Here is an 18,593-nt window from a genome sequence, read left to right on the forward strand (position 1 = left end):
GGCTCTTTGGTCAAAACCACAGAGAGACGGTGATGTCTCCCATGGAACCTGAGCTGTGCTTTATCAGTAAAAACATCCTCCTCGGCTCAGACGATGGGACGAGTGGCTGTGGGGCACTGCCTGATGCCAGGCCCCAGCACTAGCGTGGGCATTCCGTGCTGTCCCCTGTCCCTCAAGGAGCAAAGAAATAGTTTGGTGGCAGAGGATGCTGGGGGCTTCCTTGATCTCAGTAATGCCCCTGCATAGAAGATGCTCAGTGCCTCCCCCAAAGGAGCCTTTCGTTCTTTGTGGAGTGTTTTCATCTTCACACGTCTGTCGGTTATTTCAAAGGGAGGGTGAAATAAAACAGATTGGAAAAATCATTTCTGATCCTTTTGGCAGTGTGTGGAGCTGGTAACATAAAGAGTGTGATAGCAGCTGTGTCGCTGCTTTGATAATCATCTTCAGTGAGACATTCCTCAACTCAGTAACACCACTTCACTGTAATAACCCACTTAGTGCACCAAAATGAATATTGCATTTTCCTGTTCGAGTTTTGTTTTACAAATTTTACCAAATTCTGCACAGTTCCTTATAAAACTACACTTCTGTTTATTGTGCCATTCCCCATTCACTCTAACAGAGTACTAACATCTTACAGCAGCCTGAGTATCATAGACGGGCTTTTATTTTGTCAGTTTTATAGCTGGGAATAGGAAGGCAAGGAACAGTTAATTATTTCATCTCAGTCTGTGTGGCCAGCAGTGTAACAAGAAGCAGAATTTAGAAATTCAGCTCTGATTGTCAGTGACATAGAGCATATCCATTACAGCTTATTTCAAAAATCCACTTTATATATACTGCTAATTTGTTTCAGGGATTTTTCAACACATTGGAAAGTCCTGTTTGGAGACTTCTGTTTTATTTTGCTGGAAGCCTCATCTGTTGCAAACAAAAACCCATACTCTGCAGAAAAACAAGATGGTACCAACTACAAAATACATGTAGGTGCCAAATTCCATCAACCTAAATAGTAATCAGATGACATTCTTCAGGCAGTGTATAAATCGAGGGAAATACTATCCAGGTAAACTTCAGGAAATACTTCAGCCAAGGTGAGATCACTGCACACAACACATTCAAGGCTCTGGATTTTGTCCCAGGGCATCACAACAGTTGTCATCCTTCAGTGTCCAGTGATCAGAAAGGGGAGAAGTCAGAATGATTTCCCACACCTGGAGTTGGATTCATACTACAAAGCTAGAGACTTCCAAAACCAAAATGTTGTGTTATTTAGTTCCTTTGATTTTAGTGAAGTTCTGAAACATGGATGAAATCCTTCACATACAAAATGTATTTTTTTTTTAAGAGTAAAGCTCATTTATTCTGTTTTCCCCAACAATTTCTCATCATGAGCAATGCAAATAAATGAACTCTAAAACAATTTGTGCATACTGCAGTTGAGCTACAGACATGGAGAGAAGTTGTGTACAGCATCAGCCTTCCTTTTTGAGTACTTCGGAAGTGCTGCTGTTGGTAGGACGGTATCTATTCTATTAACAGATTTCAGAAGAAACATTTTTTTTTTCTGCAAATACTTTTTCCTTTGAGTGGGCAAACTCAGCTACACTCTGAGTTTAAGTGGAGACAGTCCTATGCAGCAAAGTCTGGGCTGAGCAGTGTTGTCATTCCGTCTGTTGGCTTTAATCTCTTTTTTTTTTTGCTGAGAGCAGCCATCTGTCCCCGTCCAAACAATGATGGAAGCAGCTGTGTGAGTTGTGCCCCCCAACAACAAAAGCCACCACTCCATACCAGGGGGCCACGGTCTGCAGGTCGCGGGGAGCTGGAGGGTATCGGGGTCAGGTGACACCTGATGCCGTGCTGCGCAGAAAGATAAAACTGGGATTATACAGCCTTTATGTGCTCATTCATTGCAGAGAAGTAGGGTCAGTCTTTGTCTGGGGTTTTCTTTAATGGCCATGGGAATGTGTGTGTGTTTTCAAGGGTAGCAGCACAGCTACTTAGCCATGGAGTGAAAGCAAAACAGAAATAGCCTCAAGCAGCAGGCGAAGAAAACATGACACAAAACAGTGCTTTCAAATGGAAAATAGAACAACTTGAATACATTCTGGTACTTTATACAAGTTCAAAGTGTAGGATCTCAAGTGGCTTGAGTATCCTATAAGGCACCCTCGGAAAAGCACACTGAATCATGCTTTTCATGTTCAGCCTGCAGCATACTGTAGCTCCCTTGCTTCTCTGGGAAAGGAGAAGCTGATTGAAGGCCTGGAGCTGATCAGAAGGTGCATTCATAGAATCATAGAATCATTAAGATTAGGAAAGACTTGTAAGAACATCTAGTCCAACAGTCAAATCCATCTCCACCATGCCATCCCTCAGTGCCACAGCTACATGGTTCTTGAACACCTCCAGGGATGGTGACTCCACCACCTCCCTGGGCAGCCTGTTCCAGTGCATCACCACTCCTTCTGAGAAGAAATTTTTCCTAATATCCAATCTGAACCTCCCCTGGCTCGACTTGAGACCATTACCTCTCATGCTATCGCTATTACCCGGGTGAAGAGACCAACTCCCCCACCTTGCTAAAACCTCCTTTCAGGCAGCTGTAGAGAGAAGTAAGGTCTCTCCTGAGCCTTCTCTTCTCCAGATTGAACAATCCCAGTGCCCTCAGCTGCTCCTCATAAGACTTCTGCTTCATCACAGCTTTGTTGTACTTCTCTGGACACACTCCCATGCCTCAATGCCTGTCTTTTAGTGAAGGGCCCAAAACTGAACACATTACTTAAGGTGTAGCCTCAACAAGTACAGAAGGATGATCACCCACCTGGTCCTGCTGGCTACACCATTTTTGATTCAGGAGAAGATGCTGGTGATGCACTGAGCTGCTTTTTCAGAAGAGTGGGCTGGAAGGAGGTGAAGGAGACTGCCTATTTTCCAGGACACAACTGCCCATTCTTGCAAGTAGCTTTCCAGTGTCCATCCTGCAAATGGACAAATTCTTACCCCAACTACTTCATATCCATGCTATATCCATATGGAGAACAGAAGCAGGTTTGAGCTGTAGAAATTTTTCTCATACACCAAGGGCAGATGCAATATATGGGATAAAGCTCATGCCTTTAAGGAAATAAGTAAAAATTCACAGTGGAAAGCAGAGCCTCCAGTGTTCTTGTTAACCCCATGTTACTTTTCTCTGCATGGATTCCTTCTCTGCTTCCGAGCAAAGCTGCATTTTAGAGCCATTAGTCAGAAAAATACCAAAGGTCGTACAGCCATACCACTTGTTTGGGATGAGAGTCAGAGATTTGACCTTGTCTTTCAGAAGTGACATTCCTTCAAGTTTGATGGCACAGAAGCATGTATGTCACAATTGGGTAAGCTGTAAACCTCGTCTTGGGACATGGAAGCGTTGTACAGCTCATCTCCAGCCATGGGGCAGCAGTGGCTGGCCCAGCACCAAACCCACTTATACAGATGGGAAATGGGTTGTAATTACCCCATTTTATTTTATTTTTTGCCATGTCATCCATGAAGGATACTGAAATGCAAGTTTATAATCATAAAGCACAACGTTTTCATAAAACAAGCGTGTCTTTTTTTTTTTCCTGTAAAATGCACTGCCCTATTACATCCTTCACTTTTCTTATTTGCTAGTTACATTCTTTAAGATGTAATTGGAATAAATCTTTGTTTTCTGTTTACATTGTCAAGTCAGTTTATGTGTTACTGCAGAAAGAAGTCACAAGGTGCTGCAATAAGACAGGACAGAAGTATTACTAATGGTGGAAAACACTTCATTCCATTTCTAGCTCATCATAGCTCTGTGTGCTTTACCTGACAGCGCTGTGACTGCTGAGCTTTTATTGTGCTGTTAGTAATTTTGAGACCGAAACTGTAGAGTTCCTTTACAACAGCCAGAATCTGCCAAAACTAGAGAACCCTGTTTGCTTCTTAATGCTGTTCTTGGCATGCTCCTCCCTGCAAATTGCCTATCATCTCTATCTCCCTGTGAGCTCTAAACAGAGCACCAAGCTGCTGAGGATCAAGTCCTGAATTGTTACTTTCCAGGAACAGTTATGTTTCAAGGACTGACAGTTTGTTAGACAAGATGATCACTGGCTCACAAATCACTGATTCACAAATTATTTGTTCTATTTTGCTTACATACATCACTTCTTCAGCATGCACTAAAGTCTCTTGTTTTAAACTGTATTAAGCTCTGGCAAAGCTCGTGACAATGCTGCTAACCTCTGAGGCTGCCTGAGAATGTAAAGCATACTTTACATTCTGCTCTCGGCATTGCTCTGCAGTCCCTCTGGAGATCAGCTGGCTCTGCTGAGCAGTTAGTGGCTCAGAACACAAATGCCATTTCTGTCTGATTCTGTGGTTTCTGGGAAACTTTCTTGAAAATTCTTTTCCTCTTTGTTTTGTCACAGTCCCATGGGACTGGAGTTTTGCTTCTCTATAAGAACAGAAGAAGCTGTGAATGTGGTCCTTAAGATTCAGCCTGGAGCATATACTGCAAGGTCTCCCTCTGAAAGAAGTTCACTTCCATCATTACACAGTATCAGAACTCAAAGTGAGAAAGGGAAGAACTTTTTGTATATTTATTTTTGTATGTTCAGTTTCAATGTTCATGGTACAGATAGCTTGTTACTGTATTGCTATGAGGTAGGATCTGCATGTACAGTTTGAGTTAAATGGGAATTAACCCAAAAGTGAGTAGGCAGTTGCGTGTATGCTATCTGTGTTTGGGTGTGTGGTGGGGCATATGGTCCAACAAACAGGCCTTATGCCCATCAGCTATAAAAGCTGTATAGCAGTGGGATTTCCTTTCAAGTTTGTTGATTTAATGTCCTGGCATTAAAGACTTAATGACACCTCACTAAGCATGGTTTCTGCTGTGATTGTGCATGGCACCCAACCAGCTCCTTCAGCGACCAGCAGTTCAGTTCAGCAACAGCATGAGTGCAAGCAGAGAGCCCCAAGAATGGAATGTCTGTGCTCATGGCACCTCTGTCCTCTTTCCCAACCCTCTATGGGCTTTGTATCCTGCTCACATTATGCTGCCTTACTCAGAGTGGGCATTTTTGCCTACTTCTCCATCCAGAGTGGGAATTAAATGTGTTAATTTCTCCACTTCATTGTGGTAGCTCAGCAGGTTTGGCTTTCGTTCAAACTCTGCAGTCTGCTTGCAGAGCAATGATTGTTTTAATCAATGGCAAGCTGGCTTTCCTAAACCAAGTAGTATTTCTTCAGGAAGGAAGAGCTTCACAGCAAAAATGTAAAGTAATGCACAGGTCATGTATGTGTATAAGTTAGATGCTGAAAAACCAGTATCCACCCAGGATCTAGATAAAAACTATACTGTTTTAGATACTTTTTAAAAGTCCCTGTCTGTTGACTCTCTTGACTAATGCCCCGTATCTTTCAGACAGCATGAGTCACTTCCCTCGTAATTCAGATAAGCCATTGTATATCATATTAAGTTCATTATGTTGCTAGCCTATTTCCTCTGCGGGTGAAATGTCAAAATGCTGGCTACCTGTTTGGTCAGCATCAGAAAATTGTATCAATTCCTTACTGACTCCTCCAAAGTAATACTTCCTGGAAAAGTCCATCCAATGAGCCCAAGTAAATTTATAAAGGTAAATACATCTGATTAACAAATGATACAGTAAACTGGCTATTTTGTATTATCAGTCTTAGCCAGTTCTAAAGCATGGGAAGTATTAATATCCTAAATGAAGTACAGTTAGCATTCTATAATTATTCATATATATAGTTCAGGCTGAAAGAATAAAGAATACCATATTCAATTTATTCTAAAATTGAATAGATTATAGAAAAATAAAAAAAAAAAAGAGCCCAAAGAGAAATTAATCTTACCTAATTTTTAATAACTTAAAGTAAGCTATCTATTTCTACCTCAGTTATATAATTTCCTTATATCATCCATAAAAAAGCTGCAGAAACTTGGTTTGTCTTAGTAGAGGATGAATCATTGTCCGGAAGTTTGTGTTTTTCTTCTTTTATTGTGAAGAAAGTCCAGATAACTTTCAAGTTAGATATCTGCCATTCATCCACCCATCTTTTCATCCATCCAGTTTATTTCTAGATGTCTATTTCTTATTAAAAAAAAAAAAAAAAAACAAAAAACTGAGTATTGTTTTCTGGAGAATTTCATTGATGGAATAACAGGATTACTGCAGATTTCTGACAAAAACTGGAAAAAAGTTTGTTTAAATTCTGGTCTGACTACAGACCAGATCTTGTCATAGTTGCTCTTTATGATTTATAGGTGTGAAAACAGTACTCATTCGTTTGCACTGCAATCAGTCATATTCATTGTGTCCACAAAGAGAACAAGAAGTACATAATTCAGAAATAGATCCAGTGCAGTTCCCTTGAGAAAGCTCTCTTTGCAAATGAAGCGGCTTCTCTCTAGCCCAACTGTTGGGGCCTTAGTGCTTCTCTTCCTCTGTGGTGACAGAAATGGCATCAATGTCTGGCTCTGCTCTCCTCTGCCCTGCTTGGCCTTCACTCCCTGCCCTTTCATCCCTTTGCTACTTCTTGGCCATGAATACTAAACACAGAGGAGAGCTCGTGAACTTGGCCAGGAAAACGTCATTAATAACCTTGACAAGTATGGAGATTGATTGGAAAGGATAAAGGAGAGAGTGGGAGGAAAGGAAGTTGAGGCAATAAATAGGCCAGGCCTGCTGTTACCATGCTAATCTCTACAGGGTTATTCAGGGAAACAACAGAATTAGTTAATCCTATACCTAGATCCTTTCCTTATTTCTGGATATATTTCTTCTTTAATATCTATAATAGATTTATAATACAACACATATTTGTAATAGTTTACAACACATATTTATAATAGTTTACAAAAATGAAGCTTACTTCTGTTTACAAAAACAGAAGTACTATTTTAGACATATTAAGTGCAATGGAAGGCATGGAAAGCAAAATTTAACACATTGCGACACAACTGTTTAACAACATAAAAGCATTTAGTCCACCCATTATTTTTAATTGGAGATGAGTATATAATTGCTTGCCACTAATGTAATCTCCAGTTGTTGTTCCAAAACAGACAATAATTTAGTATATTAATACTCCATAAGAGGCTTTCATCCACTATTATTTTTAGTAACAGTCTCCCTAGTGCCTCGCTGAATCTACTGCACTTCACCTTTGGTTCACTACATTGTTTTGAGAAAAATAATCATGATGTGTACAGAAAAATCTGCTTGAGAAGGATTTATAAGGGGGGGGGTCTGAAGTTTAAGAGAGATTATTTCCATTTGCTGTAGGTAAACTATGCAGGGGAAGGGAGCAAGTACCCTGCCAGAAAGAGGTGGATATAAATGACAGTTGGTCACTGTGAGGCTAATTAACAGTCACATTAATTTGGAAGAGATATAATGATTTCAGTTCAGAACTTCAGAGCATTTACTGCACAAGTCCTCCTAAATGAGCATTTCTCTTTGTTCTGAACTGGCTTGTCTTCAAAAGAAAAGGTTATCAGTGAGGACAGTCTCTCCAGTATGGTGACTTAGTGCTAACAGCAGCCACCAGTGGGGAACTGTTCTTTTTTTGTCTTTGATTGATGTCATGAATTCTTGAGGCTACTTTGGTTTGCATGGACCAACAGCCCTGAAGAGACCTTCCAAAACTGTTCGCTCTTCAGTCATAAGGAGCACATATAAACATAGTTTGTACGAGGCATTGTGGTGGGATTCAGTGATGATGGAATAGTTGATCAATATAAATAATCTGCTGCCATAAACACAGTGTATTACTGACAGTTCTTAAAACTCATAATTTGCAGAGGAACTGGTTGTTATTTCAAAAAAAGTTAAATAAATTAAAAAATGCAACTCTGAGGAATAAGAAGCAAAATGATAGATATATCTCCATCCTTAAAAAAAAAGAAAAAATTTGCTTTTTTTAATGGGCTCAAACTTGAAGATGTTCAGTTTACTGTGCTCCAGCTCACCTGAGACAAAGTTGTATATGGAGAACCAGAAACTTGAGTTTTTAGTGAATAAGGACTTCCGATAGACCTATGTTTGGTAAAACCTGTCACTGGTTGCAGCTGCAGCAGAGGTTTAGCAGAGGGTAGCAGACTATGAATGCTAATTACTTTGTGTACGCTTATTTCCTGAGAGCATATGGACTGTGTTCCCCTCCAAAGCAAATGTGAACATAGCATCAGACCCATTTCTGTGTGGTCTGGCTCCTTCCTTAATGTACTGTGGAGTTTCATGGTTCTGCACACCTCCGTGTTTACTGACTAGGCATCACGAAATGGGGAATTTCTTAGGAAAGTGTGTTTTGCAAGATCAGATTCACAGGCACTGCTTTGTGTTTAATACATCTTCTGTATGAAGCTTATTTCCTCCCCTTGTTACAACAGCACAGAAACTTTGTGGTGTCAGCCCTGGTGCTGTGACAGGGGGAGGCAAAGGCTGGCCACAGTGCAGTATGAAGACCTTTCACTGACTGGCTTCCATGACCACGTCCCTCTCATGCCATCTGTTGTGCTAAGAGTGCACTCAGACCATAGCATTACTCACTGGCTCCTTTGGAGTTGTCTTTTGAGTGTACCGTGAGAAGAACTTGGTGGGAGAAAACCAGGAAGAAGTCAATTGCTGCAAGATTCCTCCACCATGTGTCATCTCCACATTGTGCTTGCAATTGAGCAAATGCAGTCTGTCTGGCAGATGACTCAGTGTACTGTGCCTGTGAGGAAACAAGCCTTTCTTTGACCTATGAGTGTGTTTATGTGTGGTGTTAAATGTTCTTAGGGATCAGCCACAGGTGTGTCGCAATTCTCCATCATGGAGCAGGTTTCCTTTGATGGTGGTCTTTTATCCAGAAAACATACTGTGTCATTCCTCTGCCCCTCGTAGTTGTGTCATTGTCCCATCCCCCCAGCCACACACGTGGGCAACAGCATCAGAGGGACGGAGGAGGTGAGCCATGGCTTTCCACCATGTAGTAGAAGGGCCATCACGGAGTAGGCCACCCCACACACACACAGTGCGAGACGCATCTTTCTTTCAGCCAGTCCTCAGTGCTGCCCACGCACTTAAAACTGAAATCATGCAACATGTACACAAATGAAAGCTTTTCATACTAACATTTATTCCTTCTTGCCCCCAAGGCCTTTGTTAGCTAACAAGATGGCAGTGTCTTAGGGAAGAGACAATTGTGCAGTTCAGCTCATTATACAGAGGCGTGCTGGAAATGTCACAGCAGCTGAGTCGCACTCTCCTCTCGCTTGTAATTTTGTTATTCTGGTCCACTGACCTTTGTTTTGCTGTAAGTGCTCAATTTTCTATATAGTATTTGTATTTTGCAGAGAGGCTAATAAACTGAAATCATATGTTACACAGAAATCCTTTCTTCTGAAAATGCAGACAGCCTGCATTTGCCTTTCAGTCTTTACTAGTTCAGACATTTGGTCACAACCGGCAATAATATTTTTAGCCATTGGTGCTCTGCTTCTTAGCTGCAGGCTGACTTGTTAACTTGATCAAGAGATACTCTTTAAATGAGCTGACACCACGTCCTGTGCAGTAGATTTTATATTAAGAAAAAGAAAATAGATAAAAGAAAATGCTTCAGTTCTGAGGTTGGCCTAGGGTATCAATGCATTAGGACTGGTTGCTGCTGGGAATTGGATATTGACGCTGTTTGATCCTGGCTTAGAGAAGGGGTTGTATTGCAGTCCAGCTCACCTCTGTTTCACAGCATCATTTTAGACAGCAAATTTGGTGGGGCTTTTTATGATTAAGGTTCTTAAGAGGATGCTCTCACAGTTAGCCTTCTATTCAGATGCAATGTCTGCAAGGGATCCCATCAAACAACCATCTAAACACAGCCCAAGAAAGGGAGACAAGGCAAACTAATGGATAAATAAAAATTCATATACAGTAAACAATAAATAGTCATCTGCCTTAGTCATATGAAGTAGTTTGGCTGTTTTCCGCCTCCAAGTCAATTAAGTTTAATGCTTCTATGCAAACAGTCAGAGTTTCCATTAAATACAATTGTGTGTGTCTGACCCCAGAATGACACACTGATATTCCAAAAATAGCATAATAAATATTCTGAGATGCATCATTGTAAGCCTGTAGCTTGAGTATCAGATCTGCCATGTTACATAAAAAATATTGGTTATATAATGGGATTTTTATCAGTCCAGTGACATAAATACAAATATTAGAGCATTATTAGGCAGCAAACCTCACCGTGACTTTGGATCTGTTATTCTGAAAGTCAGAGAGAAAGTCACTTATATTATGTGGATTTAGATGCTGCAGCTCTAGATGTGTCTGAAAATTCAGAGCTAGTTAGACTTTCTTAGCTACAGATAAATGCAAATACATTTAAAATGGTACTGGGAACGGAAATGGGGGTGCAGTGCAAACTTCAAACTGCTCTGAAGTTTCTTTCTTGATGGCCAGACGGAAGTCATTGCTGCTGTGGGGAGTCAGGGATGTCCCTCAAACCAGAGCTCCTCATCTCTTGAAGTACAGTGAGAGACATCTGGGGAAGAGTAGTCTGCTTTTGTCTGCTAGAAAGCAGCTAAAAGTCCTGAGCTGGCAGAAATCAGGACTTAGTGGGAGGACATATGGGAGAGCAGCAGGGATTTCCTCCAGGCAGAACAATATTAATATATACATCATTGCTGCTTGTCGCTGGTGGTCAAATAGCAGTACACGTGCTGGGGAAAGGCTGGCCAGGCAGCAACTGCTCTGGGAGTGAGGTCTTACCTATAGAGCAGAAGCTCATAAAAAGGGGTTCTACAACTTGCCCAAAAAATAATTACCTTGTACGTAGAAATAGGTGCATCATTTGATAACTGAAAATCTGATTTTGTAGGTTACAGAATTTCTTGAAAACCCTAAGTAGGGCATTAAGTGAAATCTCATGGCCTGTTGTTACTGACAGCCAACCATCTGTCCCCACAGGCTTTCAAATCAAGAGAGCAACATTTCTACTAAGGGCAGAAAATCTATAGTGTGGAGGTTTCAGTAAGTGAATTAGATGAACCTTCTGACTTTTCAGTTTGAGATATGAGCAGACTGAAAAAAAGAATTAGAAAAAGGCAAGCTCAACTTCTCAAGTTAACATTAGCAAATTAAATAATTTCACATGTTTTTTGGGTAGGTTGAAATGAGGCAGACTGTAACAGACTCATGTAGTCTTTAGTATCTCTAGGTCAGAGAGCCTGTTTTCCCAGGAGTACTGATTTGCTCTGCCTCGGCATATCAACCATTACACACAGCTCAGAGAATTACATCTCACAATAACTCCTGTCCTCCTCTTATGTTTGGAAAATGAGAACATTCACAAAAGGAGCGGGAGATGAGAGCTAGAGGGAGGGAAAGCGGGGCTGATAGTTCTGCCCAAGGGAAGCTTGGTGTCACACATCTTCTGCATGCTGAGATGGGGGAGCCCTATCTTTAAAGACCTGAATCAGGTGCCCAAAGTAGCACTGCAAACTGTAGTACAGGCTGGCTGGGCTCTCTGTCTCTTCTGTCACTGGTCTGTAAAGTCACTTTCCCTCCCCAGTGTATATATGTGTGCAAGCAGAGTGAAGGACAGTGTTCTTTCTGTCTCGCAGATCTGCTCTGCAAACAGAGCTGCATCCATGGGCTTTTTACACGTGCATGAAGTCCCCTGCCCGCACTCTAACATTGCATGGGATTACAGGTCTTCCTAGCTTGCATCTCTCCCTGCTAAATTGCTAACTTTGACAGAGAGCTAACTCTGTGCTACTAAGTGTGCTCTGACAAAATGTTCTGATATAAAACAGCATCAAAGTGTTTGGAATGCTGCTGGATTTTCCCCTTGCACAGGATATAAAAGAAAAGAGAGATTTTTAGCCCTGTAAGATTAAACAATCATCATGGCTTTAAGGGCTTAATCTGCTGGCATGCAGGCTGCTGGCTTATAAATCTCTGAGTGTAATTGGATGCAGCATCGCATTCAGTTGTGTGGGCTTCTCCAGGGCTTTCTGTTTGTTTGTTCATTTCTAGCAGGCTGCAGAGCAGCAGCATTCTTCCCCTTGAGAGGCTCTTGCCCATGGAGCCGTAAAGCTGTGCCCCCAGCCGGGATTTCGGCAGCACCTCGTTGGATCCCACTGCCCAGGGAGGGAAGGAGGGGGGGTGGCTGCATGAATTCGGGCTATTGTTCCAGGCGCACATCTGCCTTCAGAAATAGCACGGCACAGGCCGTTACTTATTCAGATGCAGAAGCTCCTTCCGTCCCACAAGCCGGCCCATTCGAGTCACATGCCAGAGGTCTCAGCAGAATGGGCTGCAGCTGCTTCAAATCTGCTGTCTAACATCAGAAGCAGTTGGACAAACTGTGCGGCGCTGACGGCAGCGAGCCTGCCGGGTGCCGGGGAAGACAGGGAAAAGATCTGGGACCCGAGCGCGATGTTCTCGGAGGATCTGTGGCTGGAAAATGAGAAAAGCTGTGCAGTCGTCCACAAGTCGAAGCGGGGAAGGAAGCGCCAAGAGCTCCTGGCCGTGGCCCTGGGGGTGAAGGTGGGAGTGAAGGGGGCACTCCTGTGGCAACCTCTGAAACTCTTTGCCTATTCGCAGATCACCTCCTTGGTCCGAAGAGCAGCCTTAACTCAAAATGACAACCATTTCAACTATGAAAAAGCACACAATTTTAAGGTAAGCATGGCTTCCTATTATTCATGACTGAAAAATTATGTTTTGATACCTCTTGATTTAGGTTTTTTTCTGTGGATTTTCATGCAGCCATCTGTACTAGCTCTGAGGAAACTGCTGAAAAACGTTTATTTCTTTCTAAAGTTCTGCTGACTGCATTCCTAATGTGCTTTCACGTATCTACTTAATCCAAGTAATGGTTTTGCTGTTTGCTTGACTGTTTGATTGGTGTATTTGTTATTTTTCCCCACGTTCAGTGTTCTTTTTATTGTTCAGAAAGAAAGGATACTTCATATTGATTGTCATTACCTTAAAGTGTATCCATTTCTAAACCACAAAAATGCAGCTGCTATCAGAAGCCACCAGCACTTTATCAGCAACATTTTGTAACCTTTCTGCTTTGAAGAAGTTGAGAATGCTCCAGTGCTCACCCATACAGCAAAGTGCAGAGGGGTTTTGTCTCCCAGCTTTTGTTCCAGCACCATATACTAAGGACATGCTCTTACTCTACAGTCCCACTGAGCAATGGGACCTGAGCTTTTGCTTGTTTGTCAAACGAAAGCATGTAGCTGGATAAAGCTGGGGATCTTCAGACATAGCACCTTACTGCTGTCTGATGCAGACAAAATCAGATTTTTCTCTTATTCCCAAGAGGAGTGGGGAAGTGACTCAGCTTTGGAAATGAACTTCCAGGCAGCTTAGGCTGTTTTGCCAGAGGAGAGTGCTCTTCCAGAGCATGCCAGCCAGTTACTGTATCTAATACTGTCAGACTGTGCTTTGATGGTTATCAGAATGGATACAGAGGGACTGAGAGGTGGTTACACCGCAAGAAAGGACTGCATCTCAGCTTTGAAACCTCGGTTTGCTCATTCTCCTTGAGGATGCTGATCTGGGTCACTGTCAGAGCATTTCAACTCATGAGCAGAAAGAAAATGTACTGATATTCATCTCTGGCCTGTCAAAAAAGGAGAAGCACTAACAAAAATGATTTCACTGATTTTGTGGTTTAGCAAAAAAAGCTCTACTTCTTGTTTTCCTGTATGCTCTTCCATGCAGATGCTGCTCTCCTCTGCAGTGCTTCAGCTGCAGTTAGTAAATCAATAATTTAATATTAGTGAGCAACACAAATAATAGCATTCCTCTTCTCATTCCTTCTCCTCAACCTAGTCTACAGAAAAGTCAATACTAATTTCACTGTTTCACACTGAAGGAAATAGGGGAAATACTCTGTGTTGCCCTGCTTGATTAAAACATCTTTCATTCTTTCTGGATTTTGCCCTCATTATCATTTTAATATCAAAACTATTTTATTTTATCAAGAAAATATTTTCTCATGGCTGAGAGTTTTTTCCACTTTGACCCATGCATTCTTTCCTCTTCAAAATTCCCCTTGTTTTGGCTTTGATTTATAACTGGAAGTGTGCCCAGTTAACTTTGAGTTTGCACAATCTAGCTGTTGTACAGCCTCTATTCCTCTCTGTTTCAGAAGAGTCATAGTTTTAACTGGAAAATCACATGATTAAGTATGTATGCATTTAAAAGCTTGACAACAGAAAAATTATTGGTTTTTCCCAGTAAAAGAGCGCAAAAATCTCAGGGAAGAAACATTAAAAAACACATGTTGTCCAGAAAGAAAGGGCAGGTAAAAGAGTTATATATACTTAAGGAACAAACATATTTACTATGCAAATAAAGTTAGTTTTCCAAAAGAATATATTAAAGCATGTCTAGCTGCTGAGTAAAAAATGTGGATAGAATGCTTAGAGTAGAATATTTAGATTTAAAGGACAGATAAATGCAAGTCTATCTTTAGCTTAAACTAGAAAAAATAATAAGTAATTATATAAAAGAGATAGAATGGCTTTATGGCTTTTGGAGCAAAATTCTTGATGCATTCTGGGAAATCTGGGATTTTTCTGAAGGATAATGCTATTTTGCAGACATTCAAAGTCATTTTCTGAATTTTTAGGTGAACACGGCCATGTATTGTATAATTCATTTCAGTTATAGAGTCAGAGGTTACATATCACAGCGTTCATCTCAATCTTGTCGTAAGCTGCTCTTCATGAACAAAAGAAACTCTTCAGCTCTTTTTCTTTGGTCTTGAAGAATCCTAAGTCCAAAATTCAAGTTAAATTGATAGATTTTATATCTACTAGGATCTCCCTCCAGTCTTTACAAACCAGTATAGAAATCAAAAAGGACCATGGGAGTTTGGGGAGTGAGGGCACCAGGTTATCCCATTCTAAGCACCTCTGCTTTCTAATTCAGACTGTCTTCCAAATTTCAAGGCACTCAGGGCAGATGAACAGAAAAAAAGATGTAGAATTCTGCCTGATTTGTTAACCTGGGTTTGTCCTAAGTGCAAAATACAATCACATGGATTTAGATTTGGAGCTGGCGTCTGTCTGGCGGGACAACTTTGCATAAGCCAGGGTAGACATACCATAATTTAAGAAGAGGAATAAATCTCTGAAGCCCTGTTTATAAAAACACAAAGGTATTTCTGAAACTATGTGGGTTCCAGCCTAACTGTGTTGCAAAGTCGCCTTGTATCTCAACATGATTTGGATCTAGCAGACTTTGGCATGTTTTTACCACCAGTGTCAGTGACAAGGTCAGGCTTGTGCCTGAGGGCAGCTGTGTGGAGTCTGGGGATGCTCAATATAGAATCATTGAATCATAGAATTGTTAAGGTTGGAAAAGATCTCTGAAACCATCAATCCAACCATCAGCCCATCCTGACCATGTCCACTGAGACATGTCCCTCCTAGGAATTCATGATAGGGGCTCTGTGCTGCTTTAAGGGAGCAAATATAGTTGAATAATGTGTTTTTATCACATATTGCTCCTGTTTGCCATGATAGCACAGGCAAGCCCCACAGCAGGATTTGCTACTAGAGGCAGTTGATTACTTGCAAGTCAGAAGCACTGCTGGGAAAAAGGAAGCTCTAGGTTAAACCCCCCCCCTTGCGTTAATCACTGCAGACAAATACTGCTTCTGGGAAACAAAAGGGAGGTATTTTTTAGAAGCATCACAAATATTGTACGTGTGTATTTGAACGAAAATTGCAGCAAAGTCAGCTTGTCTTCCCTACAAACAGATCCAGCTCAGCAGGAGTACACAGGACAGTATAAATTCACATGTGCTCAGGTGAAAGTCTGAAAAAAACCTCCTATTTTCTTTGCCTGTAAATAGAAAAGTCTTAAACATAGTCACATAAACAACAAAATCATCTCAGAAGCGGCAGTATCTAATTCCCATTAAAACCATACTTTCAATCCAGGACAATTTTTAGTTTCTTTCTATGATATTGCTAAGGGGGTTATTTTTTCTTGCCACTGCACTGGAAGTCCTTCACTTTCATCTTAGTTTCTCCCTCTGTGAACACAGTTCATATAAAACTCCAGGCACAGACTCAAACTTAAGGAGACAGGTAGTGCCTGTGGGGAATTTCTTCCTTTTGGAAACAGGGGCACCAGAGAACTGAAGGGCAAAAGTAGGAGAAGAGGAAGGCAGTAGAAAATGGCATGCAGGGGAATTTTGGGTGGTAACCCAAAGGTAACTGGCAGAGAAGAGAAGGTGAATATAAGAAAGAACATTTTGTTGGAAGTCACAGAGATGGAAAGAAAATAGAATAAATGAGAAGTTTGAGGAAAGATGAGAGATTGAACAGGAACAGTACAGTTTTGTCTTTTGTGAAGAAATTATTGTTGTAAATCGGAATTCTTCATAGACCGTAGTAAAATCAGCCCAGTGTGTATCAGTGTGTATTCAGAGAGGCCAACCAGTACTGCAGAATGGAATGGCAACAATAATTAAATCTTTACCTTTTTTCAAAAATCTAAGTCCAATCCATTTGTAGGAATACAGTTGCAAAGAGAGGCAAACACTAAAGACCTATCTCAAAAACTTGAAGACTTTCTGTATCTTTTCCTTGCAGGCAAAATTCCCATTTGCCACTTGAAGGTGATAGATGCAAGCTTTGGGTTGAGTTCAAGTGATGAGTTCACAAGGACAGAATTCCTTATTTCTCTAAATTTAGTGGCAAGGCAAGAATAAGAGACTTGGTTCAAATCTGCATCATAGAAGATTTTTGTACTTTCATCCAGAAACTTCCAAAAGTCTTCCTTTTTCAGTTGGAATAGCAAGTATTTTGCTGTTTCAGCCTAACCAGAAATCAGCAAGACTAGCTTTTCTCAGGGTATTTCAGCTGGGATCTTGCCATTTGAGCTAAAATGCAGAGCCATGAAAAATTAAAGTGAATGCATAAATAGAGCTAGGCCTTTGAGGGCCACCAAGCTGAAGAAAACAAGGGCAGGGTGTGTGGTCAGCATTTCTCAGCTGGAGCCCTCCATGAGCTCTAAGGACTGCTTGCTGTTAATGACAGGAGAAATCAAGGAATAATCAGCTCCCATTTTAATATGCCACAGCAAGATCAGCTGAAATAAGCTTTATGTAAAGCAAACAAGTAGGCCACAAATATCCTAGCAACTGAGATGTGTTTCATGCGGAATGGAAATGGTGCAGTTTTAAAAATACCAAGTGAGCTTTTACAGCCCCTTCTCACAAGGTTAGCTTTTGTAAAGCATTGCGCAGCAGAAGATGTGGATAGCTGTCTTCCCTTAGCAGATGACTTCCACCCACAATTAAATGCAGGTGCAGACCTACCAATTACAGGGTTATCAGTCTAAAAATGCAGTCAAAAGATGCAGACATAATTAATTTTGTCTGCAGTCTTTTTACCCACTGAAGGTCACGTAGAATATACGCCTGAAACTGAGATCATGAGCTGATGTTAAATGCTACTGCTAAAAGCCTTGCCTGAAATTCCCATTGCCCTACTTCCCATTCAAAATAAAAATAAATAAATGAGTGTATGATGTGTATATATGAAATATTTCAAACTTTATTGCAAGGTGTTGCTTCCCAAAGACACACATTTTTTCTGAGAGGCAAAACATCATTTTAGAAAATTTGACCCATCGGATTTTCCAGCTGAGAACGTTTATGATCAAAAAGGAGGAAGAATTACTATTGCTTTAAGCTCACCCATGTAATTATTGGATGTGTGTAATTGGTCTGGAGTAATTTGTGGTCAGGCTCTTCAAAGTAATAATACCATATTTTATCACTACGTCAAGAAGAGGGGTCTGTACTGCAATCACAGTATTTTCCTGCAGAGTTGTTTACGCACGATCCTGTGGACAACTGTGGCTAAAACATTAGCAAGCCAAACACTTGCCTTCAAACTTCACAAAGTTTATTTCAAAAAGGGCAACAGCCAATTTTTATTCTATGAAAAGAGCAACTTTCCCATCCCCTGGGCGGAAGCGGCCTGTCAGCAATCCGCCCCATCAGTAAACACAAACACGTCTGAAGGAAAAGGAAGCATTAGCAGCCTGAGTGTGCATGATTTATGTTTTGCTAACTTCAGTTAAGCCTCTGACCAGAACCGGCTCATACCACGTCCATTCACACAGATGTAAACCCTCACTATTTACTCTTCTTTTCAATGAAAGTGAAATGCTTACTTTACCAGAACATACATCTTAAACAAAAAGCTTTTCCATACCAGCCTTTGCAGATGAGGAAGCAGCACTTGTGTGCAAAAACATTGATTTCTCAGCACCCAAGTTTCATTATTTCTCCTGCTGCAGTAGAACATCTGCCGTACCAAGAAGGGCCCCTGTGATATATTTTGCCTGTGTGAGTCCACTTTCCATACTGTGATGGGAAAAGATATAGTTTGCTTGTATCACTGATGGACTCCAATGTGACAAATCAGATCTTTACCCAAGCACTGCCTTGAATAAGCACACAAATCATTCCTTGTTATCCCCAATACGAGTTTATTACAGTCACCGCGAGTTTTGGTCGGTGTT

The 18,593-nt window shown here is 41.1% G+C and overlaps 1 protein-coding gene across 1 annotated transcript in view; it reads left to right on the forward strand.

The window, feature by feature from the left end:
• The window catches only part of CHN2 (chimerin 2), a 165,984-nt gene that overhangs the window by 129,139 nt on the left and 18,252 nt on the right, over positions 1 to 18,593 (forward strand). The window contains exon 7 of the mRNA XM_052693233.1: positions 12,633 to 12,710. Within this exon, the coding sequence (XP_052549193.1) occupies positions 12,633 to 12,710 (78 nt within the window). The remainder of the gene's footprint in view (positions 1 to 12,632; positions 12,711 to 18,593) is intronic.

Source organism: Tympanuchus pallidicinctus, unplaced genomic scaffold (assembly GCF_026119805.1).
Source record: "Tympanuchus pallidicinctus isolate F22 unplaced genomic scaffold, pur_lepc_1.0 scaffold3, whole genome shotgun sequence".
Taxonomy (NCBI): domain Eukaryota; kingdom Metazoa; phylum Chordata; class Aves; order Galliformes; family Phasianidae; genus Tympanuchus; species Tympanuchus pallidicinctus.